This window comes from Mobula hypostoma, chromosome 2 (genome assembly GCF_963921235.1).
Source record: "Mobula hypostoma chromosome 2, sMobHyp1.1, whole genome shotgun sequence".
In the NCBI taxonomy this organism is placed as follows: Eukaryota; Metazoa; Chordata; class Chondrichthyes; order Myliobatiformes; family Myliobatidae; genus Mobula; species Mobula hypostoma.
The window spans coordinates 124,259,450-124,279,037 of record NC_086098.1 but is presented as its reverse complement, the minus strand read 5'-3'; the positions used below and the strand labels follow the sequence as shown (position 1 = coordinate 124,279,037).

The 19,588-nt window shown below is 42.3% G+C and overlaps 1 protein-coding gene across 1 annotated transcript in view; it reads right to left on the bottom strand.

Moving 5' to 3' along the window:
- Positions 1 to 3,960: 3,960 nt before the first annotated feature.
- sde2 (SDE2 telomere maintenance homolog (S. pombe)) overlaps positions 3,961 to 19,588 on the bottom strand; it is a 60,881-nt gene continuing 45,253 nt past the window's right edge. The window contains exon 7 of the mRNA XM_063069039.1: positions 3,961 to 4,605. Within this exon, the coding sequence (XP_062925109.1) occupies positions 4,390 to 4,605 (216 nt within the window). The 3' untranslated portion in view covers positions 3,961 to 4,389. The remainder of the gene's footprint in view (positions 4,606 to 19,588) is intronic.

Here is a 19,588-nt window from a genome sequence, read left to right as displayed (position 1 = left end):
CTGTCTTTGGTGACTTACTTATCTCCTCAAACTTCTAATGAAATATAGCCACTGTTGTGCCTTCGTTGTAACTGCATTGATATGTCGGGCCTAGGATGCATTTATTGCCCACCCCTAGTTGTCCTTGAGAAGGTGGTGATGAGCTGCCTTCTTGAACTGATGCAGTCCCTGAGGTGTCGGTACACCCATGGTGCTGTTAGGGAGGGATTTCCGTGATTATGACCCAGTGAAAATGAAGGAACGGCGATATGTTTAAGTCAGGATGGTGAGCGACTTGGAGGAGGGTTTCCAAGTGTTGGTGTTTCCAGGATCTCACTCAGATCTTTAAACTGAGAAAAGCAACTGCTCTGCTACACGCACCCATTTACCAATTTACAGTTCTCCAGAAGAATGAACCTTAGTTTTTCTGTGTAATTGGCACTTCACCCCAATTGTCACATGGTCATAGAGTCAAAGAGGCCCCTTGGCCTATCATGTCAATGCTGATCATCAGGTACCCATCAATACTAATCCAATGTACCAGCACTTAACCTTCCATGCTTTGGTGATTCGAGTCCAGCTGTCAACAGCATTTTCTCCCTGTCAAATTGAAACAGTGGGAAGGGAAGTTGAGCAGTAGGGATGAGTGTCACTGAAATTTGGGGCACAACTCTCAGCATGGATGTTACATTATGGAATACATGGTACAAGACCGAAAGAAACAGCAGAGTCGTGGACACAGCTCAGCACATCACAGAAACCAGCGCCTCCCCCCCCCCCCCCGTGGGACTCCATCTACACTTCTTGCTGTCTCAGTAAAGCAACTAGCATAATCAAAGATCCCACCCACTCCAGACATCACCTCTCCTACCTCTTGCCGTAGAGCAAAAGAAACAAAAGCCTGAAAGCGAGTACGATCAGCTTCAAGGACAGCTTCTATCCCGCTGCTGAACAGCCCTCTGGTATCATAAAATGGAGTCTTGACCTGACAATCCAGCTTGCAATGACCTGCTCTGCACTTTCTCTGTAACCGTAACACTTATATTCTGCATTCTGTTATTGTTTTTTCATTGCAGCACATCAACATATTGATGTGATGAAAAAATCCGTAAGGACGACATGCAAAACAGTATTTTTCACTGTACCTTAATACATGTGACAATAATAAACTAGTTTACCAACAGTAAGGCAGCAACTCAGCTGAGAGTTAAAGCCTGTTGTTTTTGGGTTCAACAGCACCCAATAAAAGTAGGCATGGGTTGACAACTGGGAGTGCAAGACCCTGGTGTCAGTACACTTAGAGCCACCAGAAAAGGTCCTTTTTCTCCGCAGCGGCTCACACTGAACAGGTTTCTCGTCAGGCAACCCAGCTACAATCCATGATCTATAATGGAATAGATCTGAAGAGCACAGAGGCCCGTGATCAGAGTGCTTTACTCCTAAAGAGGTGCTAAGTGGCCAACAATACAATCCTTAAACACATTTGAAAATGTCCTGAACACCCCTCAATTTCTTTTCTAATGTAATCTCCTTCAATGGTTTACAAGTGGAGTTAACTGACTTTTATTATTCATTTAACAGAGCGATCACACTGTGATGAGATTAATTTACACATGGCAGCTCGGTTTTAAAACAGGGATCCACCCAACACCTACTGCAAACTACATCAGCTGCTGCATCTTCCATCACCGTTCCAGTTGCCCATTGCAGGAAGTCCTGCCGAAAGGTTTCGGCCCGAAACACTGACTGTACTCTTTTCCTAGATGCTGCCTGGCCTGCTGAGTTCCTCCAGCATTCTGCATGTGCTGCTCAGATTTCCAGCACGTGTAGATTTTCCCTTGTTTGCAACAGGAAGGATGTGCAGACTTCAACGACATATTGTGATATTGAAGGTGATTATGAGCTATAGGAAGGTTGGATGTGCTTGAATTATTTTTCCTGAGCGCTAAAGGCTGAGAGCTCACCTGATAGACGTTTATAAGATTATAGGAGGCATAGGTGGGGGTCTTCATCCCAGGGTACATATGTCAAATATGAAAGGGCATAACTTAGGTGAAAGGATGACTTGGACAGAACAGAGAGATGGCGAAGTACATAGCTTACTGAGAGTGGGTTGAAGGTGGCCTTTGACACACGAGCATTGGATATAGAAGTCAGAATGTTATGCTGCGCTTGCACAAGATATCAGTCAGGCTACACAATTGGGGTGCATTATGTGCAGTTTTGGTCACCCTGTTATAGGCAAGGAATCACTAAGATAGGAGGTATGCAAAGAAGATTATGAGAATGTTACCAGGAGTTGAGGGCCTGAGCTATAAGGAGTCTTTGGGGAGGGATGTATAAAATCATGAGGGCATTGACAGGTGAAGTCACTCAGCTTTTTCTTAGAAAAAGGGTATCAAAAATTATTAAGTATAGGTAAAATGTACCTTAGGGGCAACTTTTTGAAGAAATTTCTGGGTGCCATAGAGATGAGATGATATTTCAGTCTCTGCCTTAAACGTTGACTGATTATTCCCTTCCATACATGCTGCCAGACCTGCTGAGTTCCTCCATCATTTTGTGTGTGTTACAGGAGATTGCTGGGACCTTGGCTGATATCTTCATGTCCTCTCTTGCCACAGGTGAGGTCCATTATTCCAAGAGGTTAACAGGAATAATCCAAGAAACTATTGACAGTTGAGTTGCATGTCAGTGAAAAGGAAGTTACTGGAGAGGATTCTTAAGACTGATTTATATTTGTGCGTCAACTGGATGCCGTAACCTACGCAAGTGACCACAGCACTGTGTGAGCATTTATACTTGTGCCTTGGTGTGTCTGCTTCACTCTGCAATTCAGGCAATTCGCACATGCGCACACACCTGCCCGCACAAGGCTTCATGGTCATGGTAGTCATAATCGGGATAAACAAGTTTAAAGCGAGCGTCTTTTTTCGTAAAAGCGAAATGTGTCCTCCATAGTGTCGGAGGTCTGTAAAGCTTTATGGAAAGCATTGCAGCCAGAATTCCTTCCCTGTCCTTCAGTCGGTCAATGGGAAGCTATTGCAGCGTAAGAGGAAATGCGATGCTACCAGGTGGACCAATGACAGTTGTTGTGGTCTGCGTTGCTGCGACACACAGTTACATTTCAGGAGAGATGAGCGTCAGGCTATGGCGTAGGGATCCGCATAGGCTCTGCGTAGGGTTCGTGGCGATACCATACCCCCAGCATCAAGTTGACGCACAAGTATATATCAGCCTTTAGGGATAGAGTTGACTGTATGAGCATGTGGAAAAGCATGGTCTAATTAGGGACAGTCAGCATGGCTTTGTGTGGAGCAAGTCATGCGTTGCTAACTTGATTGAATTTTCAAGGAGGTGATGAAGGCGATTGATAAGGGTAGAGCAGTGAACACTGTTTACATGGATTTTAGTAAGGCATTTGACAAGGTCCCTCATGGGAGGCTCCTTCAGAAGATTAAGATACTTGGTAAGTTGGCTATTTGGATTCAGAATTGGCTGCCCAGGGAAAAACGATGAGATTTATTTTGGCTGGAGGACTGTGGCTAGTGGTGTTCCACAGGGATCCAACCTGGGACCTCTGCTGCTTCTGACATGGATGAGAACTTAGATAAGTTGGTTATCAAATTTGCAAAAGAGCGTTAGAATGTGTGTTGCTCCAAATAGATACCCGCAGCATTTATTAAACTCCTTGGGCCAGGGTACAACACTAGCGCACTCATCTCCCAGTTAAAACATCAATCGGATATGGAAGGCTGATATGTCACAATCAGCTGTTGTAACCAGCCGGACCACAAGTTCAAGTCCAAGTTCAATGCCAGTCAGGAACAACACAAGCTTCTTTCCTTTATTTTAAGTCCATTGCTCAGAGAGTAGCTTTAACCAACCGGGACCTCCCCAGCACCCCCACTCCCCACTGCCACCAGAGTCGACAGTGACTGCCACCCACAGGATCCACTAGGAATCAACAGTGAGTGACACCCAAAAGGACTCCCTCATCAGCAGTCAGTGACCGGCACCCAAATGATGCACTGCGGCAGGAAAAAAAGCTGAGAGCATAAAATCAAAAGCTAGTTTATATTTATTTTTTCACCAATTTTTAAAAACTGAAGAGATGAACAACTTAGTTTCTGTTCAGGGCTTTAGCCTGGCTTTGCGTTGAAGCCTTGCTAACAGCCAGCATGAAGTACAGAATCCAAGAGTGAGTCAGATGTCCAAGCAACGCATAGAAGAGTGGCTTGAGTAGCTAGTGCCCACACACGCATGTTCAAACTGCAATCCCTATTCCCCACCACACATCACAAAGTGAGGTAAGGAATTCTGGAGACTCTGGAAAGAATCCCAGAGTGTAAACATGTCTGTTTCTTCACCCACCCATCTTCAGGAGAGAGTGGAGAATTAACCAGTTCTTCATTTCTTCTTTCCTTTAGCTGGTTTGGAAAAGAGTGTGGGGTCAATCTGCTCCCTGGACAGGCCCTTCACAGAAAAAAGTCTGGCAGCCCGCTCCTGTAGGGTGCCCCCACATTTCAACCCCATTTCCATTAGTTCACTCTTCAGCCTGTCCAGTCCCAAGCACTCAAGCTCCTCTGCAGAGTTAAATGTTCTCCAGTCCTCCAGTCGTGGTTCCTGTGGAGGGATAGGGAGAGGTAAAGTCACAGTCATTCAACAGAGCCAATGGAAGGGATGCGAGGAGTCAAAGTCGTCAGGGTTATATTATAACCAAACTCACTTGTTTTGGGGTTGAGAGAGAATCATTTGCATTGAAGTAATGTTATTTGGACTTTTTTAGCTTTACATTTAATGCAGCAGGAGTGGGTCCCCTGGCTCCTCAACCTTGCCCTGCCTATTCTCTTCTCTCCCCTCCCATCAGGCAGAAGGTTTAAAAAAAAATTAAAGCATGTGCCAGCAGGCTCAAGGACAGCTTAATTCCTGTTGTGAGAAGACTCCTCAATGAATTGCTCATATGCTACAGAAGATTTCCCAATCTACCTCTGCGTAGCCCTTACACTTTGTCTGCAGTGTACCTTCTCCATAACCACACATTATTCTACATTATGTGTTCTTTCTACTACTTGTGTACAGAACGATTTGCCTGGATCACATGCAAACAAAAGCTTTTCAGTACATGTGAAAATAATAATAATCCAATTCTCCAATGCTTAAAAATCATCCCCTTCCCTTTAAACACTCCCAATTTCAAAAGACTGCCCTCCCTCCCAGTCTTATAACTATGATCCTCATTTGAGATTCTTCCACCAATAGCGTCTACTCTAGATGAAGGGTTTCAACTCGAAATATTGACTGTCCATTTCATCCAGAGATACTACCCAACCCATCCAACATCTGTGTGCTGCTCTGGATTTCCAGTGTCTGCAGTCTCTTGTCAACATTCGCCTTGTCATGCCACCCAAGGATACTTCTGCGAGATCACTCCTCATATTTCACATGTCTGAAGCTGATGAATGGTCTTTGATCCAAATCATTAAATGTTTCTTTTAGTACAGATACTGCTTGTCTTGCTGAATGATTCCAACATTTTCTAACCTTCATTTCCAATTCAGTCTCTTCTGAATCAGTGACCAGTCTCTACAACCAGAATCAGTTTTTACATCTTCCTGCCTCAATGATACTGGCAAGTATTGACCAAGGGCACCTCACTCTTCAATATGAATTCCATGGGATCATCTATATTCACCCAGGAACAGCAGTGGAGCCTCGGTTTAACATGTCCTGGGAGAGGCTTCATGCCCAAGGATGCAGTATGCCCTCAGGCACCGTAGATTAAATTAATGTTCAAACCTCTGGACTTAACCGATGGCACTTCTGATCCAAGAGGGAGTGCTGCTCACTGAGTTACAGATGAGATTGCAGGGTCCAACCCTGAGAACCTCTGTGACTTGGCTGTATCCAACCAGCAAACCAATCATCCACCACTAAAACAACAACAGTTAAGAGATATTTGGACAGGTACATGGGCAAAATGGACTAGTTTAGATAGGCATCTTGGTCAGCATGGACGAAGCAGACCAAAGGATGTGTCCATTCTGTACAACACTAACTTTTTCTGACAGTTCTCCATTTTATTTCTCCTGAGAACTAAGTGGAACCTAGGTGACCTGTTGACACTGAAGGATATTTGTACCCACAGCATTCCAACAGGCAGCAGCTTTCCTGGTGCAGCCGTGAATGTATTCAGCAAAAGGGTGAGTGCATTGAGCCAGCAGGCTCCAAGTTCAATCCACAAGCCGTGGCGCCATCTATAAATTCACCGATGACACTACAGTTGTTGGCAAAATTTCAGACAGTGATGAGGAGGTGCACACTACTGAGATCTGTTTAAATGGTGTCACAACACCAAAGTTGATTCAGTGTCAGCAAGACCAATGAAGTGACTGTGGAGCTAGAAGGGAAGTCAGGAGAGAACACCAGTTCTCATTCAGGGGTCAGCAGAGGAAGGGATGAACTGCTTCGTGTTCCTGGGCATCAACATCTTGGAGGACCTATCCCAAGTTCAACACATTGATGCAAACATGAAGAAGACATGCTAGTGGCTCCAAGTCATTAGAAATTTGAGGAGATTTGGTATGTCACCATAGACTGATGCAAATTTGTATAGAATCAGGTTTAATATCACTGGCATATGTCATAAAATTTGTTTGTTATGGGGCAGCAGAACATTGCAATATATATTAGAAAAACTTAAATTACTGTTAAGTATATACATATTTTAAAAGTTTGCTTTAGTAAGTAGTGCAAAAAGAGAAAAAAAAATGTATGAGGTGGTGTTCATGGATACCTCCTCCCTATATCCAGGGTTCCCAACCTGGGGTTCACAGACTCCTTGCTTAATGGTATTGGCCCATGGCATAAAAAAGGTTGGGAACCCCTGTCCCTGATGAGAAGAGGGCATGTCCTGGGTGACGGGGGAATGGATGCTGCTTTCCTAAGGCATCACTCCTTGAAGATGTCCTGGATGCTAAGGAGGCTAGTGATGTAGCTAACTTATTTACAAATTTCTGCAGCTTATTTCAATTCTGTGCAGTGCCCTCTCCTCCATACCACAGCGATGCAGCCAGCTAGAATGCTCTCCAAGGTACATCTACAGAAATCTGTGAGTGTCTTTGGTGACATACCAAATCTCCTCAAACTCCTAATGAAATATAGCTGCTATCATGCTTACTTTGTAACTGCATTGATACATTGGGCCCAGGAAAGATCCTTAGGAACGCTGGCACCCAGGAACTTGAAATCGCTCACCCTTTGCACTTCTGATCTCTCTAGGAGGACTGGTGTGTGTTCCCTTGCCTTACCCTTTCTGCAGTCCACAATCAATTCTTTGGTTTGACTGACGCTGAGTGCAGGGTGGAAAGCATTCTGCCTGGTATAGAGACTCCAAAACACAGGATCCCAGGAGACAGACTCAGCCAGCGCATCCCAGGCACAACCTTCCCCACTATCAAGGACATCCACAAGAGGCGATGCCTTAAAGCTGCAGCATCTGAGGCATATTCTCTTCCCATTACTACCATCAAGGCTGTGGTACAGGAGCCTGAAGACGCACACTCAACAACTCAGCTTCATTCCTTCTACCAACAGATTTCTTAACGGTCCATGAACCCTGCCTCGGGTCTTTTTTTTTGCAGTATTTATAAATACTTTACATCATATATAAGTGATAATAAATGTGATTGAGCCAGCCAAGCTTACTATGGTCAAACGGATGGGGAGGGCGAGACTACAATTGTGCTGGTCTCCAGAGAGGAGAAAGGACAGTCAGCAGAATTCCACTCCTTATTAGCTCCCAACTTGGCAGTGACTGCAAAGATTCATACATCTCTAACCGCTCCCAATGTAATGACAGAACAGGTCCTTCTGTCTACAATGTTTGTGCTGACTAAACTAAACCTACTTGCTGCAGCTTTGATCCATTCCCCCCCATTCCCTACACACTCATGTGCTATTTAATGTCACTATCACATCTGCTTCCACCACTTCTAGTAAATTATCACTGTGTCGTCTCCTCTAAAAATTTCCCCCTCACCATAAACCACACTCTCAAAAAACAAAACAGCTAAACAGAACTTAAAAGCTTTATAAAGCCAAGTGTTCCAAAAGAATCAGTGCAGTTGTTACCAGTGATTTTTTAAAAAGGGAGGCTGTTCTCTTCACAGGGGATTTAAGACAGAGCAGGCATAAGAGGCCAAGTGATCTCCCCTGGTTCTATTTCTTACCACTCCTGACTGGCCAATTCTAGAATGCACACGAATTCAAATAAAGGTTCAAAGGTTCAACTTCTAATTTTCTCCAAACTAAGACATAGCATCACTTGAGAGAACCATTGTGACAAAGTGGGAGCTGATGCATCCTTCCACTTCAACAAAATGGCCCTCCTAGCTATCAATGTAACAAATGCAATAACATGTTGGTCAGACACAGAAATACCATGAATAGTTTGAGGAACTATTCCAAAAAAGCACAGTTAATTTATTAGGTTGTAAATTAATTTTAAGTGCTTTAGAAATTGTTGAGAAAACTGATTTCCAGAACTGTTCCAATATAGAACAAGACCAAAACATATGTGTCAGTGTAGCTATCTCAGTTTTACATCTATCACAAGACTATCAACATTAGGAAAGATTTTAGAAAGTCTCTCCTTTGTCAAATGATAACGATGTACAATTTTAAATTGAATCAATGAATGGCTAGCACAAATTGAAGAGTTAACCAACTTCAGTATCTGCATCCAATCCTCTGTCATAAAAGTCAAATTAAGTTCCTTTTCCCAATCCTGTTTAATCTTAGATAAAGGACGCTTATCCCATTGTAATAGTAAATTATAAATTCTCCCAACAGAACCCTTAATCAAAGCGTTCATACTCATAATAGTATCTAACAGGTCAGCCTCCAATATGTGAGGGAAATTACTTAAATATTTTTGTAAAAAATATCTAACTTGAAGGTATTGCAGAAAGTGTGAGTATGAAAGTGAGTTTGATTTTGAGAAAAGATGGGGCTCATTTGCTCATTATTATCATTTGAGTTAATTGATATAATTTTTCCACGATCTAATTGTAAATTTTTTTAGTATATTTTCTTTTCTTGCTGGTGGTTTGATGTTTATTTTTAGATGCTTTTTGTATGACGCATGGCTTTGGGGTTGTACACCTAATGGGTTCTCTTTTTTTTCTCATTTTTCTGCTCAGTAGGTTTTTTTTGTTATCACAAAATTTAGTTTGCAATCATTAAGATGATGGGTTTTTTTGAGGATTGTAAGTATTGTTACTTCGATGTACTCATGTTATTTTTCCTATATATACAATGAAAAGATTTGAAAAGAAAGCACACAAATTAATTCCTGCACAGGCCACTTTGTGAAATGGTTTCTGCAAACATTGGGATTTTACACCTCAGGGAGTGGGTGTGAGTCTGCTCCCTTGCTTGGTGTGAACTGCCACCTGGTGGAGGATCCAAGAAAGAGCCCTCCTGCAGCTTGCTTCACACACACTTGATATACAGCACCTGGCCCTTGGAGTGCTTTCCCTACTGACAACAGCCTTCTCATTACAAACTTTAACAACATGGTAGGTAATGTGTGCTACAAAATGCTTTGCAGAGGCTTATTCAGAAAAGTGGACATCCATTTTATAACAAACAAGAGAAAATCAGCAGGTGCTGGAAATCCAAAATGCTGGAGGAACAGTAGGTCAGGCAGCATCTGTGGAAAAGAGTACAGTCAATGTTTTGGGCCAAGACCCCTCAGTCGGACTGAAGAAAAAAGATGAGTAGAGTTAAAAGGTGGGGGAGGGAAGGGAAGGACAAACACAAAGTGACAGGTGAAACCACGAGGGGGAGGGGTGAAGTAAAGAGCTGGGAAATTGATTGGTGAAAGACATACAGGGCTAAAGAAGGGGAAGTCTGATAGGAGAGGACAGAAGGTCATCGAAGAAAGAAAAAGGGGGGAGGAGCACCAGAGGGAGGCGATGGGCAGGCAAGGAGATAAGGTGATAGAGGGAAAAGGGATGGGGAATAATGAAGGGAGGGGGGCAATACCAGAGGTTCAAGAAATCGATGCTCATGCCATCAGGTAGGAGGCTACCCAGATGAAATACAAGGCTGGGTGCTTACCCCCCTGCTCTATTCGCTTTATACTTACGTCTCTGTGGCCAAACTTGAAGCAAATCCAAGTTTGCTGATGATGCCACTGTTGTAGGCCGAATCAAAGACAGTGATGAATCAGCATATACGAGGGAGATTGAGTGAGTAGTGCCATAACAACAACCTTTCAATGTCAGTAAGACCAAGGAGCCGATAACTGACTTCAGGAGCAGGAAACCAGAGGTCCATAACCCAGTCCTCATCGAAGTATCAGAGGAGAAGGTCAGCGACTTTAAATTTCTAGTTGTTATTATTTTGGAGGATCTATCCTGTGCCCTGGGTGCAGCATATGAGCAATTATGAAATCATGACAGAGGCTCTAATTCCTTCAGAGCTCGTGAAGATTTGATATGACATCTAAAACTTTGACAAACACTGTAGGTGTGTAGTGGAGACTATACTGACTGGCTGTATCACAGCCTGGTATGGAACAGCAAATCCTATAAAAAGTAGTGGATATGGCCCAGTCCATCATGGGTAAAGTCCTCTACACCACTGAGCACATCTACGTGAAACACTATCACAGGAAAGCAGCATCCAACATCAAGGAACCCACTACCTAGGACATGCTCTCTTCTCGCTGCAGTCATCAGAAAAGTGTTATAGGAGCCTCAGGACTCACACCACCAGGTTCAAGAACAGTTATTACCCTTCAACCAACAAGGCTCTTGAACGAAAGGAGATAACTTTCCTCAACTTCACTTGCCCCATCACTGAAAAGTCCCCACACTACCTATACACTCACTTTCAAGGACTCTTCATCGCCTGTTTCCGATACTTATTGTTTATTTATTTATTATTGTGATTTCTTTCCTTTTGTATTTGCAATTTGTTGTCTTTTGCACACTGGTTGAAAGCCCAATTTGGTGCTATCTTTCATTGATTCTGTTATGGATTTACTGAGTATGCTGGTAAGAAAGTGAATCTCAGGGTTGTAGATGGCGACAGATGATGGTGTTCCCTGAACTTTGAATGGATGAGTTGGGCTGAAGGGCTTGTTTCCATGCTGTATGATTATAGGTCTCACTGCTGCGAGAAGCTAATTTTCCACGGCACGTCAAAGTCAGATTCCTCACATGTACAAGTACATGTCTGCAGAGGTGCAATGAAACAAAATCTGACAGCAGCATCACAGGCACACAGTATTAACATACTGAAAAACAAATTAAACAAAATTATATGAGAAAGAACACAATTAGAACAACATAAAACAAACCCATTGGGGTTGTGCAGGTATTTCAACAACCAAGTGGCTGAAGTAGCTCTTCTTGAACCTGGTGGCAAGGAACTTAGTACCTCCTGATCAAGGCACAAGATGTCAGGCCACTATGGTGTACTGAAATCCTATGCTGACCAACTAGCTGGAGAGTTCACGAAAATCTTCACCCTCTCACTGCTGTGGTCTGAGCCTCCTTAAAAGGACAGCAATCATACCAGTGCCAGAGGCAGGGTGAGCTATCTTAACAACTACCAACCAGTAGCACACAAATCTACCATAATGAAGTACTTCCAGAGGTTGGTTATGGCTAGAATTACTCCTGCCTGAGCAAAGACCTGAACCTGCTGCTTTTCAAATATAATTCAGCATTCAATATCATCCTCTTGGAATTAGTCAAGAAACTTCAAAACCTGAGCCTCTGTACCCCCTGCTGCAACAGGATCCTCGACTTTCTTAGTGGGAGACTACAGTCAATGTGGATCAATGACAACATCTCCTCCTCACTGATAATGAACACAGGTGCACCTCACAGATGTGTGCTTAGCCCACTCCTCTTCTCTACTATATATTCATGTCTGCGAGGCTTGGCACAGCCCAAACATCATCTGTAAATTTGCAAGTGAAACTGCTATTGTCGGCAGAATCTCAGATGGTGATAAGGAGGCGTACAGGAATAAGACAGAATAGTGGTTGATGATTAGAATCAGAATCAGGTTTAATACCACAGTGACTATGTTGTGAAATTTGTTTACCTTACAGCAGCAGTACAATGAAATACAGAGAAAAAAAACTGAGTTACATTAAGTATATATAATCGTTGGTGGTGGGGATCCTTAATGGTGGATGCTCCTTGAAGATGTCTTGGACACAAAGGTTGGCATCCATGATGGAGCTGACTAATTTAACAAGTTTCTGCAACTTTCTTCGATCTTGTGCAGTAGCAACCACCCCCCAAATACCAGATGGTGATGCAGCCAGTCAGAATGCTCCCCACAGTACATTTGTAGAAGTTTGTTTTTGAGTTGACAAACCAAATCTCAAACTACTAATGAAATATAGCCACTGTCTTGCCTTCTTTATAGCTGCATTAAATATGTTTCGTACAGGTTAGGTCCTCAGAGATATTGACACTGATGAATTTGAAATTTCTCACTCTCTCCACTTCTGATCCCTCCATGAGAATTGGTTTGTGTTCCCTTGTCTACCATTTCTGAAGTCCACAATCAGCTCTTTGGTCTTGCTCACACTGAGTGTAAAGGTCATGCTGCAACACCACTCAATTAGCTGGTATATATCTCACTCCTCTACACCCTTTCGTCACCATCTGAAATTCTGCCCACAACAGTTGTATCATCAGCAAGTTTATAGACGCTGTTTGACCAATGCCTGGCCACACAGTCATGGGTGTAGAGAGTAGAGCAGTGGGCTAAGCACACACCCCTGTGGTCTGCCAGTGTTGATAGTCAGCAAGGTGGAAATGGTACTTCCAATCTGCACAGACTGTGGTCTTCTGGTTAGGAAGTCGAAGATCCAGTTGCAGTGGGAGAAAGAGAGGCCTAGGTTCTGTAGTTTTTCGATCAGGACTGGAGGAATGATGGTGTTAAATGCTGAGAATCCAATAAACAGCATCCTGGTATAGGTATCTGCATTGTCCGGGTGATCCAAGGCTGCGTGGAGAGCCCCTGAGAACACGTCTGTTGTAGCCCTATTGTGGTAATGGGGAAATCACAGTGGGTCCAGGTCCTTCCTGAGACAGGTGTCGATTTTAGCCATGACCAACCTCTCAAAGCGCTTCATCAACATAGATGTGAGCGCTACTGGACAATAGTTGTTAAGACAGTTCACACTGCTCTTCTTGGGCACTGATATAATTGTTGCCCCTTTGAGGCAGATGGGAAATGCTAATTCTAGCAGTGAGAGATTGAAAATGTCTTTCAACACCCCCCACCAGTTGGCTAGCAAAGGTTTTCAGAGCCTTGTACTCCATCAGGCCCTGGTGCCTTGCGAGGGTACAGCACCTTGAAAGACAGCATAATGTTGTCTCTGAGAGAGGTCACAGGGTCACCAGATGCTGCTGAGATCCTCATAGCTGTGGTTTTATTCTCCCTTTCAAAGCCAGCATAAAAGATGTTGAACTCCTCTGGTAGTGAAGTATCGCTGCCATTCATGATGTTGGGTTTTGTTTTGTAGGAAATAATGGCCTGAAAATGCTGCCAGAGTTGACTTGCATCCAGTGTTGCCTCTCTCGGAATTGTTTCTTGGCTCTTGAAATAGCCTTTTGCAAGTCGTACCTGGTTTTCTTATAAAGACCTGGGTCACCAGACATAAACACCTTAGCAGACTACGAACCTTCTGGTTCATCCACAGCTTTTGGTTTGGGCATGTACAGCAAGTTTTTGTACGCACACACTCATCCACACAGGTTTTAATGAAGTCAGTAATAACTGGCACACTGCAACAGCAACCTAAAACCCATTGTCAACAAGACCAAAGGAATCGATTGTGGACTTCAGGAAGGGTGAAAATCAGGAGAAAATGCACCAGTCCTCATTAGGGATCTGTTGTGGAAAGAGTGAGCATCTTCAAGTTCCTGAGGATTTGTCCTGGGTACAACACATTTATGCAGTCTTGAAGGCAGCATGCTAATCGCTTTACTTCATTAGGAATTTGAAGAGATTGGCTATGTCACCAAAGACTCTTACAAATTTGTATAGATGTACAGTGAAAAGCATCCTGACACTCTGCACCACAGTTTGTTATGGAGCATCCAATACACAGCATCGCAAGAGGCTACAGAAGTTTGTTGGCAGCTAGCTCTATCACAGGCACAACCCTCCCCACCAGAGGACGTCTTCAACAGACAGTGCATCAAGGAAGCTGCATCCATCATTAAGGAGCCTCATCATCTGGGATATGCCCCCTTCTGTTTACTACCATTGTGGAGGAGATACAGAAGCCAGAAGACCCACACTCAAGCACTCAATTCAGAAACAGTTTCTTCCACTCCGGCATCAGAGTTCTGAATGGACAATTAATCCATGAAGACTAGTACTTCATTAAAACTTTACTGTGCTTTGAACAGCAGCCAATCGTGTGAGAAGATGCAGCTCATCAGGTTTGCCAATTGAGTACATAAGGCATTGATTCGCAGCAGTTTGGTGATCTGTGTAGCAGCCAATCAGTGATTGGGATTGATTGGCAAGAACAAATTAAAATAAGGGAGGGGTAAGCACAGTGGCCATTGCTGGAGTGGACAGTGTTAGAGTGGGAATTTTGAGACTTCAGTTAGGTGAGGCTCGCTTAACCCAGATCATTCAAGAGTCTGAGGGGATGATGGATAGGATATATAGAGATACAGTTACATGGAATTTAGAGGAATAAATTTGTAGAAAGATTGCAGACTGTTGCAAGAAACACAAGGTTGTTATAGTTGATGATTTTAAACTTTCCACATATTACTAGGACTTCCATACTGTAAAAGGACTAGATGGGAAGCAGTTTGCCAAATGAGTTCAGGAAAGTTTCCTTAATTGGCACATAGAAGTCCCAGTGAGAGAGTGTTCAATACTTAATGTCCTATTAGGAAATGACACAGGGCAGGCAACAGAGGTTTTGAAACTAATGGCATTATAATCACCAGATGCAAAGCAAATATGGAAAAAAGATAGGTCTGGTCTGTGGGTTGAGATTGTAAATTGGAGAAAGGCCATTTTTGATGGTATCAGAAAGATACCAGAAAATGTGGATTGGGTCAGGCTGCTTTCTGGCAAAGATCTACTTGGTAAGTGGAAAAGCCTACAAAAGAAAAATTCTGAGAGTACAAAGCTTGTATGTGCCTGTCAGCATAAAAGATAACAGGTTTGGGGAATCTTGGTTTTCAAGAGATCATTGAGGCCTTGGGTTAAGGGGAGAAAAAAAAAGGAGGTGCATAGCAGGTATAGGCAGGTAGGAACAAATGAGGTGCTTATAGAGTATGAGAAAGGCAAGAAAATATTTAAGAAAATTAGGAGGCTAAAAGAAGGCATAAGGTTACCTTGGCAGACAAGGTGAAGGAGAATCCTAAGGGATTCTACAGATTATGTTAAAAGCAGAAGGTTCACACAGGTGATTATGTGTTTGAATCCCATTCTTCCCATAATCCTAACCCTTTTACCTGAATCCTGAACCTATTGATCTCAGTCGATCTCTATCCTAAAGACACTCACCACTTGACCTCCAGATTCCTCTGTGGCAATGAATTCCAGATTCTCCAACCACTGGCTGAAGAAATTCCCCTTCATCTCAGTTCTAAAGGGATGTCTCTTTATTCTGAGGCTGTGGCCTCCGATCTTAGACCCTCCTACTAACTGGAAAAAAACCTCTCCACAAACAACTCCTTCACTACTGCTTTATGGCGGGGTGGGTGGGTGTGTGTGTGTGTGTGTGTGTGCGTCTCTACTTACTTACTTTTCTACATCTCATATCAATTCCATGAGGGTGAATTTTATTTCGTAGCTCAACACTGAGGAATAATGTGTGGCTGTAACACAAGGGGATGCTCCCACTCACGGCAACCTGCAGTTAGATCTCCTGCATAGCGTCAGGATTCATATGATAGACTCGGAGTTACACAGCATATGAACAGGCCCTTCAGACGGATTCACCCATGCATTCAACCCGTAAGCTCCCTAAACATTTACTATATATGTAACTGCCAAAATACTTTTTGAATGTCTTAATTGCACTTGTCTCATACACTCCAGGGCAAAAAAAAATCCAGTCTATCCAGTCTTTCCTTAAAACTCAAGACTCCCCAGTCCTAGTAACACCCTAGTAAATCTTCTGTGAAAACATTCCAACTTAATGACACCCTTCTTGCAGCAAGGTGATCAGGCAATCAGAGCTCCGTACAATAAAAAAATCTGCTGGAGGAACTCAGCAGGTTGAGCAGCATGTTTGCAGCATCTGTGGAGGGAAACAAATTGTCCACAATTTGGGTCAAAACTCAGCATCAACTTGCTGAGTTCCTTCAGATGCCAGCACCTGCAGTCTCATGTCTACAGAGTACACATAGCAACACATCCCAACTCTTCCACGAAACATCAAAGGGAATAATGCAAAGATTCTGCCTTGATGTGAGGACATAAAAGATCTGGAAAAAGTAGAGTGATATCAAATACTGGGTGATATGATTTAAAAACTCACCATGATTTAAAAAAAAGGGTAGATGGAAATGGCCAACTTTTTCCTTTAAAAATACAGGTTGTGGAGGTTCAGCTTGTCACCAAATTTTTTTTAAATTTCAAAATATACTTTATTCAACAATAAATATATACAATAAACCATTCCATAACTTTTCATCCTTTACATACATTTCCATTATAGTCAGTACATATCCGTATCTATAGCCACCCACGTGGCACTCCAGTAGTTCAGCTTACCATATCATTGTTGAGGGGTATACTCCCCGCCCACCGACCCCTCCCACTCCCACGGGTGAAGAAACCTATACTGTGGTCTTTCCCCACCGGGCCCTTGCGGTGGCTGCACCGAATTTCAGTGCGTCCCTCAGCACATACTCCTGCAGCCAAGAATGTGCCGGTCAGCAGCATTCTCCCACGGACATCTCCACGTGCTGGTAGATCATCAAGTTTCGGGCCGACCAAAGAGCGTCTTTCACCGAGTTGATGATCTGCCAGCAGCACCGGAAGTTGGTCTCCGTGTGCGTCCCCGGGAACAGCCCGTAGATCAGAGATCCAAATACTCTTTAAAAAAACTTCTACAGATGTACGTATGCTGGCTGCCCAGCAACATAAATGAAAATTGGGCAAGGCCATACCACCTACCCTTTTAGGTTTTTGAAGGTGAGCTTTATTTAGTCTGGGACGTTTGCCCTTCCATAGATAGGACAAAATAATAGAATCTAACAAGTCAAAAAAAGCTTTAGAAATAAAAGTCGGTAAAGATTGAAATAAGTAAAATTTAGGAAGGATATACATTTTAACAACATTAATTCGACCTATCAGAGACATAGACAGGGGTGACCACTGTACTAGACCCTGTTTTGTATGATTTGAAAGATTAGTGAAATTTTCTCCAAAAAGACACTTATAATTCCTTGTTACTGTAATGCCAAGGTAAGTAAATTGATTATTTACTACTTTAAAAGGGAGGTTTTGAAATTCCAATATTTATGCTTCTCTGTTTATTAGAAAGAGTTCGCTCTTATGTAAATTAAGTTTGTATCCGGAAAGCTGGCTAAATTTGTTAAGGAGTGAAAACATTGGGGATAAGGAGGTAGTCGGATTTGATATAAAAAGTAAAAGATCATCAGCATAAAGAGAGACTTTGTGCTCAACACCCCCCTACCCTCCAAATCCCCGTCAATTCAGCACAGCTATGAAACGCAATCGCCAATGGCTCTATGGCCAGATCAAAAAGTAAGGGACTTAAAGGACACCCTTGCTGGGTGCCACGTTTAAGGTTGAAAGGTTGGGATTGCTGAGAGTTGGTCAAGGCAGAAGCAGTTGAACGCCAACTTTTGGACAGTAAGAGCCAGTTTTATATCCATGGTGATAAATCTGGTAAGTTTTTAGTTAACCAAGATGCTCTAAAGCTAAACAACATATTACAAAAATTCAAATGGGAAATGGGAACATTACCTTGAATCATTCTGAAATTACTGACACATTCAAGAATTACTATTCTCAATTCTATACTTCTGAATCTTTAAATGATAATATTTCTGTCGAGCATTTTTTAAATAGTTTAAGTATTCCTACGCTTTCTCCTGATCTCAAACCAAAACTGAATGAGCTATTATCATTAGGGGAAATATCCTCAGCTATTTCTGTATTGCAGCCTGGTAAATCTCCTGGACCTGATGGGTTCTCTGCAGAATCCTATAAATCATTTTCCTCACTGCTTTCGCCTCAACTAATTTTAGTTTTATCTGACTCATTTAAACAAGGTAAGTTGCAAGCATCATTTAATGAGGCATGTATCATTCTTTTAGTGAAAAAAAGGCAAAGATCCACCAGAGTGTTCTTTGTACAGGCTGATTTCTTTGCTAAATGTTGATGTTTAAAATTTTGGCTAAAGTTTTGGCCTGTGGATTGGAGAACCATTCTACCCTTAATTATTTCTGAAGACCAAACTGGTTTTATTAAAAATCATCTCCCTTTTTTTAATATACGGCATCTATTTAGTATCTTATACTCACCTTCAGCTGGGATTGCTGAATGTGTCATTTCTCTAGAGGCAGAGAAAGCGCTTGATCATATGGAGTGGTATTATCTTTTTGCAGTTTTAGAAAAAATTGATTTTGGACAAAGTTTTATTATGTGGATTAAATTGAAATAATAAAACAATTTAATGAGCACATTTAGGCTTAATTAATATTTGTTTAAATAGAACCTCACACTCCACCTCACAAAACACTAATCTATTTTCAGACCAGAGGTACACATACAAACTATTTCCAACTTTGATGCATGAACAATGAAGACAATCTCAGACTATTACTCCAGATTGCTAGCATGGAGGTTTAATGAGATAGACAAGACAGAGGTTCAGTATATTCATGAAATAATGCAAACTAGGGGTTATAAAGTGTAACCCATCGCTACTCAGCCAGCTGTGGAAAGATAACAAGTAAATAGGTATGACAAATTGCCTGGAGACTTAAGATCTGATGAGAACAGTTATAAGCAACTTCCTTTACTATAAAACTCTAGTCTCTGCATTTCCTGCAAGCTACGACTCCTAACAAATGTAAATGCTAAACTGACTGCACTATTGTTAAATACTGCAACATTAAGTTTAATTGGTCACATTAGAGTGCTGGGTTGAAAGTCATTAGAGACACACAGCACAGAAACAAGCCCTTTGGTCCATTTAGTCCATGCTAACCATCAATCATCCACTTACACCAATCCTATATTAAACTGATACATTGGCTTATTATTGTCACATGCACCGAGGTATAGTGAAAAAATTTACTTGCATGCTTCAGTCCTGCAGTTAGAAGACTGGTAAACAATCGCCCAGTACAATAAGATGTATGTGCAGTAAGGAAGACAAATTTTTCACTGAACTTTGGAACAAATGGCAATTATAGACCAATTTACCATCCAAACAGATCATTTCATCGCATTAACACACCAAGGCAGTACAAGGGAAAAACAAAAAGCAGATTAAAGTGTACAGAGAAAATGCAATGAAGGCAGACAATAGGTAAAGACTCCATTTTGGGGT